The sequence below is a fragment of the Phodopus roborovskii genome, unplaced genomic scaffold (genome assembly GCF_943737965.1).
Source record: "Phodopus roborovskii unplaced genomic scaffold, PHOROB, whole genome shotgun sequence".
In the NCBI taxonomy this organism is placed as follows: Eukaryota; Metazoa; Chordata; class Mammalia; order Rodentia; family Cricetidae; genus Phodopus; species Phodopus roborovskii.
Genome location: NW_026126408.1, coordinates 17,080,872 through 17,096,723, shown reverse-complemented (window position 1 = coordinate 17,096,723; position 15,852 = coordinate 17,080,872). Strand labels below are relative to the sequence as shown.

Genomic DNA, 15,852 nt, shown 5'->3' with positions numbered 1-15,852 from the left:
TTAAACCTTCAGAATTTCTGAGGGACTGGAAGGAACTGTGCTTCCATGTGTTCTAATCATCATATTAAGTTGTATGGAACAAGGTTGAAGACACATACTCATAACTTCATACTGCATACTCACAACTTCAGCCAAAACTTAACAAAGATGTCAAAAGCAAACCCTGGAGAAAAAGCAGAATCTTCAACAAACGGCGCGGGGAGAACTGGAGCCACATGCAGAAGGGGGATTAGGCCATATCTATAACCCGTTCAAAATTCACTCAAAACACACCCAAGACAAATGTGAGACACTGCTAGAAGAAAGCACAGACAAAACCCCACGGGATACAGACTTTCTGACTAGGATTGCATTTGCCTGGGAACTGAGGCAAACGGGACCGGGTTAAACTAAAATTCTTCTGTACAAATATAAACAAGCCACCGAGGAGAAAATCTTTGCCAGCTGTAACATGACAGAGGATTAATATCTAGAATATATAAAGAACTTCAAAAACCAAACAACCTATTCAAAAAAAAAAAAATGGACTTGGGATCTAAATAAAATTTTCAAAATAAAAAAAAATAAGAAATATCTCAAAAAATTTTATTCTAATGAGAAAGAGAAAGCTGAATGACAATAGAAAAGGCTACACATTTTATTTATTTATTTTTGGTTTTTTTTTTTTCAAGACAGAGTTTCTCTGTGTTGCTTTGGAGCCTGTCCTGGAACTCACTCTGTAGACCAGACTGGTCTAGAACTCAGAGATCCGCCTGCCTCTGCCTCCCAAGTGCTGGGACTAAAGGTGTGTGCCACCAATGCCTGGCTTACATTTTTTTTTTTTTTTTTTTTTTAAGTAGACATGACTACTGTTTTAGTTACTGTCCTATTGCTATGAAAGGATACCATGACCAAGGCAACTATTGTAAGAAAAAGAATTTAATTGGGGGCTTGCCTATACTTTCAGAGGTTCAGCCCAGTATCATCACAGCAGGAAGCATGGCAGCATTCAAGAAGACACTGGAACAATTGCTCAGAACCTGACCTGGAGGGAGGTGGGGGGAGGGGAGGGGAAGAGGGAGAGGGAGAGGGAGAGGGAGAGGGAGAGGGTGCCTCTGGGTTTGATAGGGGCTTTTGAAACCTCAAAGCCCACCTCCAGTGACAAACTTCCTCCAATAAGGTCACAACTCCTAATCCTTTTAATCCTTTCAAATAGTGTCACTCTTTAGTGACTCAGCATTCAAATATATGACCAACCCTATATTTGAACCATAGGGTTCTATGTGGGCCATTCTCATTCAAACCACCAGAGCACTGACAGCTGTGACTCCACTTCAATACTACAGGCACTACAGTGAACAGGTTTCCACAAGCACTGACTTGATCCTCACCTACACTCTTAACCTTAACAGGCAACAGCACTCATCCTACAAGATTTCATGGGATGGACTATTTCTAATGGCTTGTCCTGAGTTTGCAATTCTCTCTTTCTTGTAGCTTTAAGAAACTCTGGTGATCTACCTTCATGTATAATGCAGCATTTCCTTCTTAATTTTGGCCGTCTGTCACTTAAAAGTCCACTATGTGGAGCCCTCAATGTAACTGACAGTAACAGCCCATACAGACTGTCAGTAACTGGCCAGACAAATCTGGACAAGTCACCTGACTTCAGCACATCTGCATTCCTTAACAGGATTAGGACATGATTGCACTCCTTAGAGCCCCTTCTGGCGCCCCTTGCTATCCCCCTCAACTCTAACATTTTATCATTTAGCACTATACAGCGATGGAAGGAAACCAATCTTTATAGAAATTAAAACACTTTGATTTTTTAAAAACCTTTGTTTAATATATACATTTGCTATTTTAAGTCATTTCCTTTCTCTTGAGAGATATAGTAATTTCAACAAACCCTGAAATACCACACTGTGAATCAGAGGAACTGGGAAAAGTTCAGAGTATGAGCTATGGGGCTCAACAAAGACAGAAAATTAGACAAACCATGGGTTCATCCTGTCACGTGATCTGGCCAATTTCCAAAATTTGGGAATTGGGGAAATAAAGACTTCTCCCCTAAAGTACTGCTCTGCAGAAGCAGAAATATCAGCTTCCTAATTCTGCTCCTTAAGAAGAAATACACACCTCTCTTGTTAATGTGGCACAAGATGAGACGATGAAGCAACCCCAACATACGAAGGCCTAAGGAAGAGCAGCCCCTGCAAAGTGACATCACTCTGCTTTCAAGTGTATGCTCCCTACTCAATGCTCATTCTCACCACCTGACACCAAAAACAAGACCCAAAATCCAAGCCAGCACGGTAGGGCAGGCCACTCCCATTGCCTGGAAGGTGAGGAAGACAGGAGCTTATTCTCAGTTGCACAGTGAGGCTAGCATAAATACAAGATGAGATTTGGGATTACAGAGGTTAAATGCTGAGGTCACAGAGCCACAAAGGAAAGTGACAAAGCTGAGCTTTGCAGGCAAATCAAATTCTAGAACCTGTAACCTAAGTTAACAGCAAAATGTGTGTGGAACGAGCCACCTCGTTCTTGCAAGTGCCACATGTACACACATATTGCAGCAACAGAGGGAGTTAGTGCCACCACGGTACCTGTGTCTGCCTCATGGCCCGTTCCACTCGCCGGGTACTTCCTTTCTCAAGTTTTGTCCGGAGGATCAAGGCTGATGTCTGAATGGCCCAGAACTTTGGTTGTGAAAGTAAACACTGTTAGAAGAAAGGAGGACAGAGAAAGGGGTTAGCCAGAAGGGCAACTCTTAGACTTGCCCCTCCCCCCTCAAAAAAATCACAATACAGCTAAATGTAGATTTGACAACCTAAGACAACAAAAAAGCAGGGTCTTTTTAAACTCACATTATAGAACATTATTGTAAACATAGGAGAATCCTTTTAGCTGTAGTTAAGAGTCCTCAATGTTAGATGTCCTAACTTCTAACAAAATTCTTTCTTAAAATGGGTATCCTAAGAAAACTAACCTACAAAGAAAGAAAATGAAGATAACAGTATTAATGAAGTCAATAGTATTTTGTCCCAGAGCAATACTCTGTCATTTTGTAAGATTTTCCAAATGAAATTATGCACATTTAAGTGAACAATTTCAGGTAATTGCCAATCAGATACTGATGATACTATCAAGTCAGAACCGAAAAACAGAGTAACATAAACACATGAAAGAACCTGAAAGATAGAGACACAGAAATGCACAAGGAGAAGGATAGCAAAGGAATGAGGTCTTCCTGAAGTCTGCTCATTAATGTACTTGAGCCCTCACTCTGTGCAAGAACTGTTCACAGGCTCTAGAGACAGCAGCAAGTGATGCAGACTAGACTCTGTACCTAGAAAGCTGATGTATGTCCTAATGCAATATCTTAATAATTTTCTTCCAAACTAACTTCTTTTTAATTAAAATACTTTATTGCTTGAAATACAGTTTCTAAGAAAAATGTATAACCTTTTGCTAGCTTCCATTCACATTGGAATGCATTTTCCAACATGAACAGAAATACTTATCACTATAACACCATGAATGACAAAATAGAAGACATTTAAAAACAAATTCCCAGGATACAACAGTGCTGAGACTTGAACTCTGTGCCTTACGCATGCAAGGCAAGCATTTAACCACTGAGCTACATCCTAGTCAGAAAATGAATTCTTTAGAGTGCACAACATTTTAAAGTGAAGTGTATCCACCAACCTGGCCTCCTGCAAACTTATTTTCTTTTCATCCTATCACTGAGGTTGCGATCTGTAAACTAGCAGTAGCAAGACAGAAGACAGCACACACAGTAGGAAGAGCCTCCCAAACCAGCCAGGGCTGGATTAAAATCACAGCTCCCCTCTACTTTTTGGCCCTAGGAAGTTGTTTCCTCCTCTCTGAAGTTAGAAGAACCCTCCTCACTTCTCAGAAGTATGAACATAAATATGAACAGTGGGGCTTCAGAAACCTATGAGAGCAGCCCTGAGGCACCCCTAGCCCTCCATGGCCTCTCTTTCTCTCAGTGGTTTACACATCAAAGGCTTGAGGACAGGAGGCCAGCCTTTAGACTTTTATGTGGTAGCAAGAAAAATATTACCACTAAACAATGAAAGCAAGATGCCATCTGACCATCAGAATTTTTTAAAAGCTTTGAAAGAATAATGGAGCAAATGATGATGTCTAAGAAGAAATTCCACACTGTAGTCAGCTTGTTGCAGGAAACACTGCCACGAGGTAAGAATCACCCTAAACCAAGCAAGATGCACACCTTTAATCCTAACACTCGGGAGGCACAGGCAGGTGGATCTCCGTGCACTCGAGGCCAGCCTGCTCTACAGAGCAAATTCCACCACAGCCAGGACTATTATACACAGAAACCCTATTTCAAAATAGTAATGATAATGTTGATGATGATAAATCCTAATGTGCAGCATTAGGCAAAGAAAACCGAACAGGACTTCCACACATGAGCTATTGACTTGTGCTAAGAATTGTATTTACAAGCAAACTCAACATTGGGAACAATCCACTTCCTAGGCAGCAGGCAACCACTGCTAAAAAGTCAAGCCCAAATCTGCCCATGCATACGGGGAGAAGTGATTCTGTCTTCACTAGGTCACACAGGATCACTTCTCGTAATTCCACTCTATTTAGAACTTTAGCAGTGACGATACCCCACTGTCCATGAAGACTCTGCCTCAGCTTAACAGCTACCATGTTTCTGGATCGCCTTATCTAAATGACTCCATTTCACACAGGGATTTCTCCAATGCTACATCCAGTTTGGTACAGAGAGAAACTCTTCAACTCACTGCAGGTACACAGGGAAGGGTAAAGGAACCAACAGGGTATATTGCTTGTCTTCTTTGGCAGAGGATGAAGTATACACAGGTGTAATTGAACAATGGCAGTGTTTATAAAAAACTAAAGTCCACTCAACAGGTAAGAATTCATGTCTGGTACTGTAAACCTCGCTAACTACAGATGACTCCACAAGTAAAAGAGCTTTCTGTGGGGGCCTGATGGCCTGAGGTCAATCCCCAGAACCCAAGGTAGAAGGAGAAGGGTGACTCCTGAAAGTTGTCCTCTGACTCTAAGTGCATGCGCATGTACACACACACACACACACAAATAATGACTAAGTTTAAAAAGCCAGTGAGCACTACTAGAACTTACGCTAAGCAGCACCCACTCCTTATGCAGGTACAGGATGTATACATACTTATTTTATTCAGCTAACAATTTCCTACCACCTGCAACATTCCCCTCCAGCCTGAGGCAAGCAACAAGAATTGTAGCACTATCAGAAAGGATCTGGAGAACTGTCTCTATTAAAAACAAGATTCCTTTTCACTCTTCTGACTGCACATTTTGAATGTTCTTCCAAATGTTACTAAGATCATTATTCAACTGACAAGCAGTCTAATGCTTTGGACACAAACAGCTTCCAGACAGTTTTTTCCACAGGTAAATCAAAGGCAGCTCTGGGCTCTCCTTGTTGGGCCAAGGATTATTTGGCCACATCATGCCAAAGGGATGATGCCCACCCAGGTCAAGTTGACCAAGGGAACAAAGAACAAAGAAATGCTATAAAACACAGAACCATCTCCCTACTTTAAATGACCTACTTAAAAGAATATTTATTTTAAGCTATTACCAAGAAATAGTAAGTTTAAAATTCCTAGTTTAAGCTGCAAATTGTTCCCAGGAAAAGGGAACAGCAGTCCAAACTCTCTATCTTTGCTGGGAGAACACTTCAAGTCTGTCATGGGCCTGTTTTCTCTTTTGACTCACTGGCTGCCCAGACTCCACCTTCAACATATGGGACCACGGAAATCCTGTCTGCCTTTCACAGCCAGCCTCAAAGCCTGCCCTAGAGACCAAAGCCTTTGCTGATGCTCAGTCCTAAATGTGTTCTTCCTTTCTTAGCAACCAGGTGATCTGCTTTTCGGTTCTGTAAGTTTGTCAAACTGCCTGATTGGCAATTATATCTGTGAATTTATTTGATCTGGTCTAAATTAAAAATTCCATGAGGGTAAGTTCCATGGCTCATTCCTTTTCTTCTTCCATAGGGTATTTCTCCCACAATGTATACAGAATTTCAAAGTGAGAAACCCCAAGTTATAGAGTACACAATGCAGACCCAGGCATCTAGGACTAGCTTCTTAGTTTGCCACAACCATAAACTTACTACTGCAGGATGTTACATAATCACAACTAAGTCACAATTGGGTATCCACCTTCCTGTCAACAACTGTCTGCTTCCCGCCTTTGACCATCACAACATGTGCAACTTTTAAACACTTCTGTATGTGTCTTCAGATGCAGAGGGATGAGCTTCACTCAGGTACCCAAGAATGGGCTGTCTGGTGAATCTGTGATGCACATCTTCCTGATGCCAGAGGCTAAGCATGGATTAATCAGCCTTTAATCCTATTGTCTACTCTTCAAATTACCTTTGTATGTCACAGTTTCCTTCCAAAACCATGAAAGTCTACTAAGGAACAGAAATTGCTTGTACCTTTTATCCTTAAACACTGTGGGGTGCTGCCCACTTTACTGTCAGTGAGCTCCAGTCTCCACGGAGCTTTAGTAGGCTGTGCTTCTGTGCCATCTCAGCATGAGGACTTACCTTTCACACATTCAGCTTTAACCATGAGCTCATGGTACAACTCCTGTATAGAACTGAAGTGCTTTCCCTGAAGAAGACAGTGATTTGGGCAGTCATAGGCTGAACAGCACATGAAATTCAGGTGATTTTCAGACTTGCCTGAAAGTCTTAACTCACTGAAAGTGCTATTATCCCACTCCATCCAACCTTCAGTGACTCCAGCCCTCACAGCTGCTTAGGCTTCAGGTGTCTGCCCTGCAGCTTCTGTCCCTGACTCCAGCTCCTGGGATCTTGCATGTCTAGCATTTCTATGTTTAAGTAAGAAGAATCATTGGGTGCCTCTCCAATCTCTCATGAGTCTGGCAGTGTCTTCATAACTATTATCTAGGAAGGTAGGTCTCCCAGAGTGCCACATTGCAACTACTGAAGATCTATAATAATATCCATTTATTTCTTAGCGCCCTCCTGTTTTCAATGTTACTAAGACAATAGCACAGTGTCTCAAAAAATAAGGGCACTGCTAAAAAAAAAAAAAAAAAAAAAAAAAAAACCTGGAAATGTTTGATGTAGCCGGGATTAGAGTTCTAGGGTAAGGCACAAAGTTAAACCTGTAGGCAGATAGACAGAACTTCAACAGAGACCATATGAACATGTTTCAGACAATCTGCTCATGTCTTCAACTCAAAAAAAAAAAAAAAATGATACTAGTCACATGTAATGTAGATTTTTTTTCCCCCTTCAGCAAAGTTAGGAAAATATTATAAAGAATTCTTATATAAATCTCCTGAATTCTTCTAAATACTTTGTACTAAAAATGGCATTTAAAGATTTAAAATAATTACATCATACTATGTCTGTTAATATAAGTTGCCTGAAAATTATTAGTTTACTAGTGTATTAAAATTCCACTTATTTAGTGGATGTCAATTAACCCATACTATTTTAATATTCAAGCCTTCTGTCCATAGAACACACTCATCTTAGCCACCTTCCTACTGGCCACTCCTGTTGCCTCTAAATCATCAGGAAAGGAAAGGGAAATCAACAAACTATTTCAACACCAATAACCTATGTAAATGCTCAGGATGAAGTATACCCTAACTACAGCTTTAAACAGCATCTCTCTCTCTCTCTCTCTCTCTCTCTCTCTCTCTAGGGTTTCCCTGTGTACTCCTTGCTATCTTGGAACTCTGTAGAACAGGTTGGCTTTGAACACAAGAGATTTACCTGCCTCAGCCTCCCAAGTGCTAGGCTTAAAGGCGTCTGTCACCATAACCAACTAATGCATTTCATAAATCTTGAAAAAACTATTCTGATTTTTGCCTCAGAAAAAAGTGATAAATAACATAAATAAGAACACTGAGCAATTTCATATTGAGTATCTGGTCTAATGTTGACACTACTTACTTAATACATGATACGGGTTTAATGTTTTGTGTTGTACTTGTGACCAAAAACAAAAATACAAACAAACAAACAAAACACCCACACTATATTAACAGGCAGATCTATTTATAAATGAATTAACCCTAAATAATATAGGTCTAAAATAACAGCCTTCTCTTCAGTGAATGTATCCAGTACATTAATACTCAAATTCATTGTACACCTCGATCTGTTTAGACAACACTACATAGCTACCCTATAGTCGCCGATGCATTTCCTCTCAGATGCAGAGCTGCAGCTCTCTACTGCACTAATGCATCTCTTCAGATGCAGAACTACAACTCTCCTCTGCTCCTATCACCAGGACAATCTTTGACTCTCTTCTCTCTGTGTAGCCCCAGCTGTCCTGGAAATCAATTCACTCTGTATGCCAGGTGCCCTTGAACTCACAGAGCTCCTCCTCACTGCTGGGATTAAGAGTGTCTGCCACCACATCCAGCTTAATCTTTGATGTTTTGCCTTTTTTACCCCTAGAACAATCTTTGACTTTTATTTCAAGTATTCATTAGGATCTGATGCAGCTATTTGTATAAAACATTTGTACTCTGAAGGCTGAGGTAAAAGAACAGTTATATTATGGATCTAAGATCAACAAGATCAACGTTAAAAAAATTCCATCTCAAAGGTAGGTGCTAGTGGCTTCCATCTGCAGTCCCAGCACTTGGGAAGTGGAAGTAGGCAAATCATGAGTTCGAAATCACCCTCTGCTGAGGACAGAATGTGAGGACAGCAGTGGCCTACCTCAGACCTTTTTTCAAAAGCCAAACAAAGTCTCCATCTTAAAAAAAAAAAAAAATACGGAGGAGACAAGAAGGCAAGAAGGGGAGAGAAGAGGGGAGGGAGGGGATCAATATCAGAAAGAAAAAATACATAAAACATAATGTAAGACTTTTAAAGGACTCTCTCCTTTCATGGAGAACCTGGAAGGCAGGCAGACAATCAGAAGGCAAGGGGCCAGCATCAATTCACCCTTGGACAAACTTTCAACAATGAAAGGAAATTACAAGCATTACTGAGTCAGCCACACAGTGGGGGCGCTCGTCTTTAATCCCAGTATCTAGGAGACAGAGGCAGGCGAATCTCTGTGAGTCCAAGGCCAGCCTGGTTGTCCTAGGCTGACTGCCAATCTTTTATAGGATATTAAAACTTATATTGGATTGCTCTTACATCAACAAAGGAATCTCCTGCACCAAAGAGTTTACAGTCTCAGTGCCAGGTCATATAGCAGAGAAGGGATATCCATCAAGACACCGCTGTTCTGTCTTCCTGCTGAATTGTGTATGCTTCAGTTGAGAAAGACAACGGAAAGGGACAGTGCAGAGCTAGAGGACTCACGGACCCCTGAAGCCCTCACATGTTTGTATTCCTTGCAGTACTTCCTATCTGTAGGTGGTTGTTTGGTTTGGGTTTTATTAGAGACAGGGGCTTGTGTGTCCCAAGCTGGCCTCTAATTTATGTCTTAGGGTTTCTATTGCTGTGAATACCATGACCATGGCAACTCTTACAAGTAAAATATTTAATTGGGGTGGCTTCCTCACAGTTTTAGAGCTTCAATTCATTATCACCATGGTTGGGGACATGGGGGCAGACAGTGCTGGTTACATCTTGATCAGAAGGCAACAGGAAGTTGACTGTGACATTGAGTGACTTAAGCAAAAGAGACCTCCAAGACAGTGACACACTTCCTTTAACAAGGCCATACCTCCCAACAGTGCCACCCCCTATGAGTTTACAGGCACCAATTACATTCAAACTACTGCAGATGACCTTTAACTTCTGATCTTAATTTGCAGAGTTTTAAGATTACAGACATGCACACCTACACGTGGTTGATGCATTTCTAGAAACTGAACCTAGGACTTTGTGTATACTAGGCACATATTCTACCAGCTGAGCTACATACCCACTGCAGTACTTCTCAGAAATATTTACTCAACATTAACAAAGAAGTCTCCTTAGAAAAGTTAGATCGATTGGAAGTAAAGGAGAGGCAAAGGAGAAGAGAACAGAATAGAGTACCCAGCAAAAAGCCCTTGTGAGGAAAGTATGCAACTTGAATTTATTATGGCCCTCACTGAAAGCTGGGAGTTAAGAGCTACCCACATCAGACCCACCAGCTAACTAGCCTGCAAGTGCCTCATGACACAGAGAAACAAGAACAGGGGGAAAAAAAAAAAAAGGATAGAATCTGAAGACTAGAACAAAGTTTTCCCTCACTCACAAGACTGTAATTTTAACAAAGTGTGATGAAGTGTCTGCACAGTAACTGGGGCTGATATACATGACAATGTGTATTAAGCCAACCTAAAATGATGGTGCTTCTACTGATTACCCCACCATGGAGCCCAGCAAGAACATTCCCTGTCATCTGCCACATCACTGCTGACCTCAGGTGTTAGGGGAGACCAAGCCCCCAAACCACCTACTGCCTAGACATTCTCTGGGTCCTGTACTTCTGGCACTCCCTCAAGCTCACAGCCATTCCAGACACTTCCACATCCTCCCCCAGTGTCCCACTTCAGGTGGCTCTGTGTTCAACATCACCTTCCCACTGAGATACTCCAGACCACCTTGCTAAGCAACACCAATCCCTACTTTATAGGCCTCCTTAGTACTTCAATTAAATATCTATTTCTTTTTTGTATGTGTATTCCCCCTCAGGGATGTAAATTAATTAAAACTCTAGAACAAAAAAAGATACTGTTCAACGTCATTTCCCCAATGAGGATGATAATAACTGTGCATGGAAAGCATTCCATAGTTACTAGTTGAGTGAAAGAAAGGTACACTAGTTATTTTCTGTACACTGAAAACAATTTTGCCACTTTGCTTGCTAAATTCTTTATAGCACATGTGATAAGTAAATCAGACATTTCCATGCAGTCAGCTAAAGCCTACCACATAACGGTAACCCCTGAGACACCAAGGAATGGGAAGAGTGGGCAGGTAAAAAAACAGCAGAGGACTCCAGCAACTAACATCTACCCTGGGGTTCAAGAGAGTGGACAGGAAAGCTCCTCCTACAGCTCAAACAAGCCAGCTTTTCTTTCTATCAGAAACAGATTCTTTTTCTTATCTGAACAATACAAAAGGAAGAAAGAAAATACGAGTTCTGAATCCTCTGATAATAAGGATGCCTCTGGAAGAGCCATGAGAAATGTGATTCATTTAAGAAAGTATGTATCAAGCTGGGCATGGTGGTGCACACCTTTGATCCCAGCACTCAGCAGGCAGTTACTAGGAGTATCAGCCTGGTCTACATAGGAAGTTACAGGACAGCCAGGGCTATCTAGAGAGACCCCATTTCCAAAAAATAAAGAACATATGTACCCTTTTCCACTCACAAAGCCAAAACCACAGTGAGTCGCCGTCTACTCTATGACAAACTTCTCTTTCCTTTGATCTCAAATCTGCCAACATCTATTCCCATCTTTCCCTTTCACTTCTGTTCTTCTCCAGCCTGGGTCCTATTCTCCCTATTTAGCCTAATATAATGAGATGACTGCATACGATTCGCTCAAACAGTGGCCCAAGCCAGCCACGCACCCTGTCAAACCCACAGCCAATTCTCCATTTGTCCTTCTGTCCTGGCTAGTCTATGCTATGGAATTCTGACAAGCCCTATGTTCCCAACACTGTCCCCTTCCCTGACCACTGCTCTCTCGCCCCTACTCACAACTCTCAGTCAAGAAATCCAGGTAGGTATCAAAATGGGCCCTCACTCCTATGCATAAGACTTGTAAAGTTCTCATTCATTTATTCATTCATCCATCCATCCATCTATTATATGCACAGCAGACCATGGAGTTCAAAAAAAAAAAAGAAGCAAGAAAAAGAAAACATAAGAATGTGATCCCTGACTTCAAATCTAAGCAAGTGCAAAGCAGGCCTGCAGCGGGAATGTGTGGCTTGAGAACTGGTGGGATAAGGCTAGCACCCCCATTCTTCTCGAGAAATGTTTCAGCTTGAGCAAGAACACACCACAGGAAAAGAAGGAACTGGAAAGGAAGACAATGTCACTCACTGATGTGAAGGCCAGCAGCTCCTCCTCTGTTAGCTTATGAACTGGGTTGTTCTTCTGGAAATTGGTGCTTTGAATTAAAAAGAAAAAAAGTTAAACTAATTGTAATCACTATCTCTTATAGTACATATTTAACTCAAATACTATAATACTATAGTCCAGAGGCTACAAGATGGTTGGACAGGTAAAAGTGCTTGCCATGACATGCACCCCTGCAAAAGTAAATGGCAAAAGAAAAAAGAAATCCAAGTGATACCCCTCAACCAAAGACAATGGAAAGAATTAATACAGCACTAAGTCCTGTTAAAGTTCTACTACAAACAAATTCTATTATAACCACCAGACAAGTTAAAATCAGTAAGTCACCAGAAAGGTAGGAGAACCGGCACTCTAAGACACTGACGGCAGAGTCTAATTAGTGCCACACTTGGCAAACAAATTTGAAGTTAGGTAAACATTCACAAATCCCCAACTCAGTAATTCCATCATAGATTATAGAGCCCAGAAAACTTGATACACATAAATATTCACTGGAATAGTAAAACTGAAAATAATCAAAACCACCAAATGGAAAAAAAAAAAAAAAAAAACAAATTGTGACATATCCACCTAGTGGAATGCCACCCTACAAATTAAATTACAGCTACAGATTAAAGCACAAACCACAGAAACACAATACAGAGAGGAGGAAGTAAACCACAGGCAACTACAGGATGCATGAAAACAAGCAAATGGAATCCCTCAGATGGTAGGGACACAAAATGTAAGAGTAAGCATATCTTTAAAGGCCAGAAAATGATAAACACAAAACTCAGGATAGCACCTGCTCTGAAAAGAAGAGAGTGAGGCATGGAAGAAATGGCTGAACTTGTGATGCTGCAATCTTCTAGTTTACCTCTTCCACTTTATTGCTAAACGTGTAACTTAAGTTCACATAGTGCATAAATTATTCTGCATGTAAACATTACACATGTTAGGAATAACAACAACCAGATGTGGTAGCTCACCCCGAAACCAGCTCTCAGGAGAGTGATGCAAAAGACTGCTGCCAGCCTGAGGCCAGCCTGGGCTACAGAGCAGGCCTGTCTCCAAAAGATTTTTTAAAGGGCTGGAAAGGTGTTTCAATGGTTAAGAGTATCTGTTGCTCTTGCAGAGGACCCAGGTTCTGTTCCCAGGACCCACATGGTGGCTTATAACCATCTGTTACTCCAGTCCTAGAGTAACTTCTGACCTCATGGGCATCAAGTGTGCATGTATAAATATGTACATACATACACACACACACATACACACACACACACACACACACACACGCAGGAAAAAGTTATAAAATAAATCTAAAAAACAATGAAATTCAAAAATAATGAAAAAAATCCTATAACATGGGATTATTTCCTTATAATTTTCAATATTGTTTAGAGATCTTATAAGCATGAAATGCTTATGAAATAACTTCTAACTGACACTTTAGATTTATTTTTATTGTTTTTAATTAACTGTGTGTGTTTTCCTCATGTGGGTATGTGTATATGAGTGCAGATGCCTGAGGAGACAGGAGCACCCGAGTTCCTGAACCTGGAGCTACAGACACTTGGGAGCCAACTGATGTGGGCAGGCACTGAGAACTGGGTCCTCTGAAATACAGCAAGTGCTTTGAAGCAGTGAGCCCTCTCTCCAGCCCCTACTTTTTTCCCCTTTGAGACAGGTCTCAACATATAGCTCTAGATGGTGTAGAATGCACTATGTAGTCAAAGATGGCCCTGAACTCTGGGGAATGTGCCATACACCTGGCCTGCACCTGTTTTTATTGTTGGTGACAAAACAAAATAAATGGGGAAAGAACTATGAAATAATTTAAAACACACAACATATATATATTCATATGCTCTCTCATCCTATGTTCCTTGAGTGAACAAGAGCACTAAAAAGTCATAAGACAAGCCGGTCGTTGGTGGCACATGCCTTTTAATCCCAGCACTCAGGAGGCAAGAGGCAGGAGGATCTCTGTAAGTTCAAGACCAGGGTGGTCTACAGAGCGAGGTTCCAGGACAGGCTCCAAAGCCACAGAGAAACCCTGTCTCAAAAAAAAAAAAAAAAAAAAAAGGTCATTAAGACAGGGTAAGAACTTCACCAAATAATTAATGTCCATTTCTTCTGCAAAACTTTTACAGTGGATAAAGAACACAGATAAGGAGAGAAATATCAGAGACTCATTTCAAAATGAGAAATGACTAACCACAACAATAACCCAGCATAAAGACCTGAGCTTGAATACCCAGCATCCACACAAAAGTCATTTGTGTTTATGTGTGCATCTGTAGCTCTAGTCCAAGGTGACAGAGACAGGGTTCCCAGAGGTCACTGGGCAGTGAATAGGAGAGTACCAGGTTCAGTGAGAAACCCTGTCTCTAAAAAGACAAGGAGGAGAGAACTAGTGAAATACTCCCACAGGCTACCTCCATCTTCTACATGCAGCTCACACAGTCACTCTAACCTCTACTTAGTATTTTATTAAAAATCTACACCCAGCTGAAGATAACAAAGATATCTGTTGATAAGGAAAGAGAAGAACAAGCTACAAATTCAACAGATTCTGAACCTGTGACCCTTTAATTCTCTTTCCAAGAAGAATTCTCCACCTTCATAAGCAGTACAAAATCCCTACTGTACAGGAAGGTTCTGATGAAGATCTTCCCAAACTCGGAAACAATACTCAAGATGCTCAAAACAGCCAAGTCAGCCATTAACATACCAGACTCCAAGGATGACAGCAAGCTCTTCAGCACACAGATCAGGCATCTGAAACTGGTCACTGTCTGCTAACTTTATTTCATTCAGAACAGTATCATCGTTGAGTTCAAGATTCTGGTAAAACACAGAAGAAACTATTTAGACCAAAATTTACATTTCATTCATTCAGGCAACCGATTGCTAAAGAAGATGACACTGATGTGTGGAGTTTTGGAGAAAGGATGGCATACATTATTTTTGTTTTGATTTACTTTGGAGTATTTGTTTTTGTTTAGTTTGGTTTGGTTGTATGTTTGTTGTTTGTTTTCTTGTTTGGTTTTTTTTTTTTGAGACAGGGTTTCTGTGTGTAGCCCTGGCTGTCCTGAACTCACTCTGTAGACCAGGCTGGCTTCGAACAGAGATCTGCCTGCCTCTGCCTCCTGAGAGCTAGGAATAACGGCATGTGCCACCACTGCATGGCTTGGCATTTGTTTTTAAGACAAGGTCTCACAATGTAGCCCTGGCTTGCTCAAACTTATTAGGTAGACCAAGCTAGCCTTAAACTCACAAATGTCTGCCTGCCTCAGCCTCCTGAGTACTAAGATTATGAAGGCAAGAAGCACTACATCTACCATTAACACATCCTTACTTTTAAAGATTATATAGCACCAAATATGGTCAACATACTATTTTCTTGTGAATAAAAAGTGGGGAATATAACTTGTGAAAAGGTTTGCCATGTGCACCTCAAGAACTCAGTGGAGACTATAGTGGTGAATGACAGCAAGTATTACTGACTCCAAACATACTTCTACTGATGGAATTCCCATACATTCTCTTGCAAATCCTTATAATAAAAATAAACAATGGAACTTAATGTAGAAAATACTACTAAAAAACTTCTAAAGAAAAGCATCGCCAAGCAGTGGTGGTATGTGCCTTTATTCCCAGCACTAGGGAGGCAGAGGCAGGCAGATCTCTGAGTTTGAGGCCAGCCTGGTCTACTGAATAAGTTCCAGGACAGCAAGGGCTACACAGAGTAAATATCTGCTCTTAAGGGCTCTCC

At 41.0% G+C, this 15,852-nt stretch overlaps 1 protein-coding gene across 1 annotated transcript in view; it reads right to left on the bottom strand.

Moving 5' to 3' along the window:
- The window catches only part of Ttc27 (tetratricopeptide repeat domain 27), a 121,246-nt gene that overhangs the window by 77,464 nt on the left and 27,930 nt on the right, over positions 1-15,852 (bottom strand). The window contains exons 8-10 of the mRNA XM_051181867.1: positions 14,809-14,921; positions 12,060-12,126; positions 2,592-2,705 (exon numbers count right to left, since the gene is read on the bottom strand). Coding sequence (XP_051037824.1) covers positions 2,592-2,705; positions 12,060-12,126; positions 14,809-14,921 — 294 coding nt within the window. The remainder of the gene's footprint in view (positions 1-2,591; positions 2,706-12,059; positions 12,127-14,808; positions 14,922-15,852) is intronic.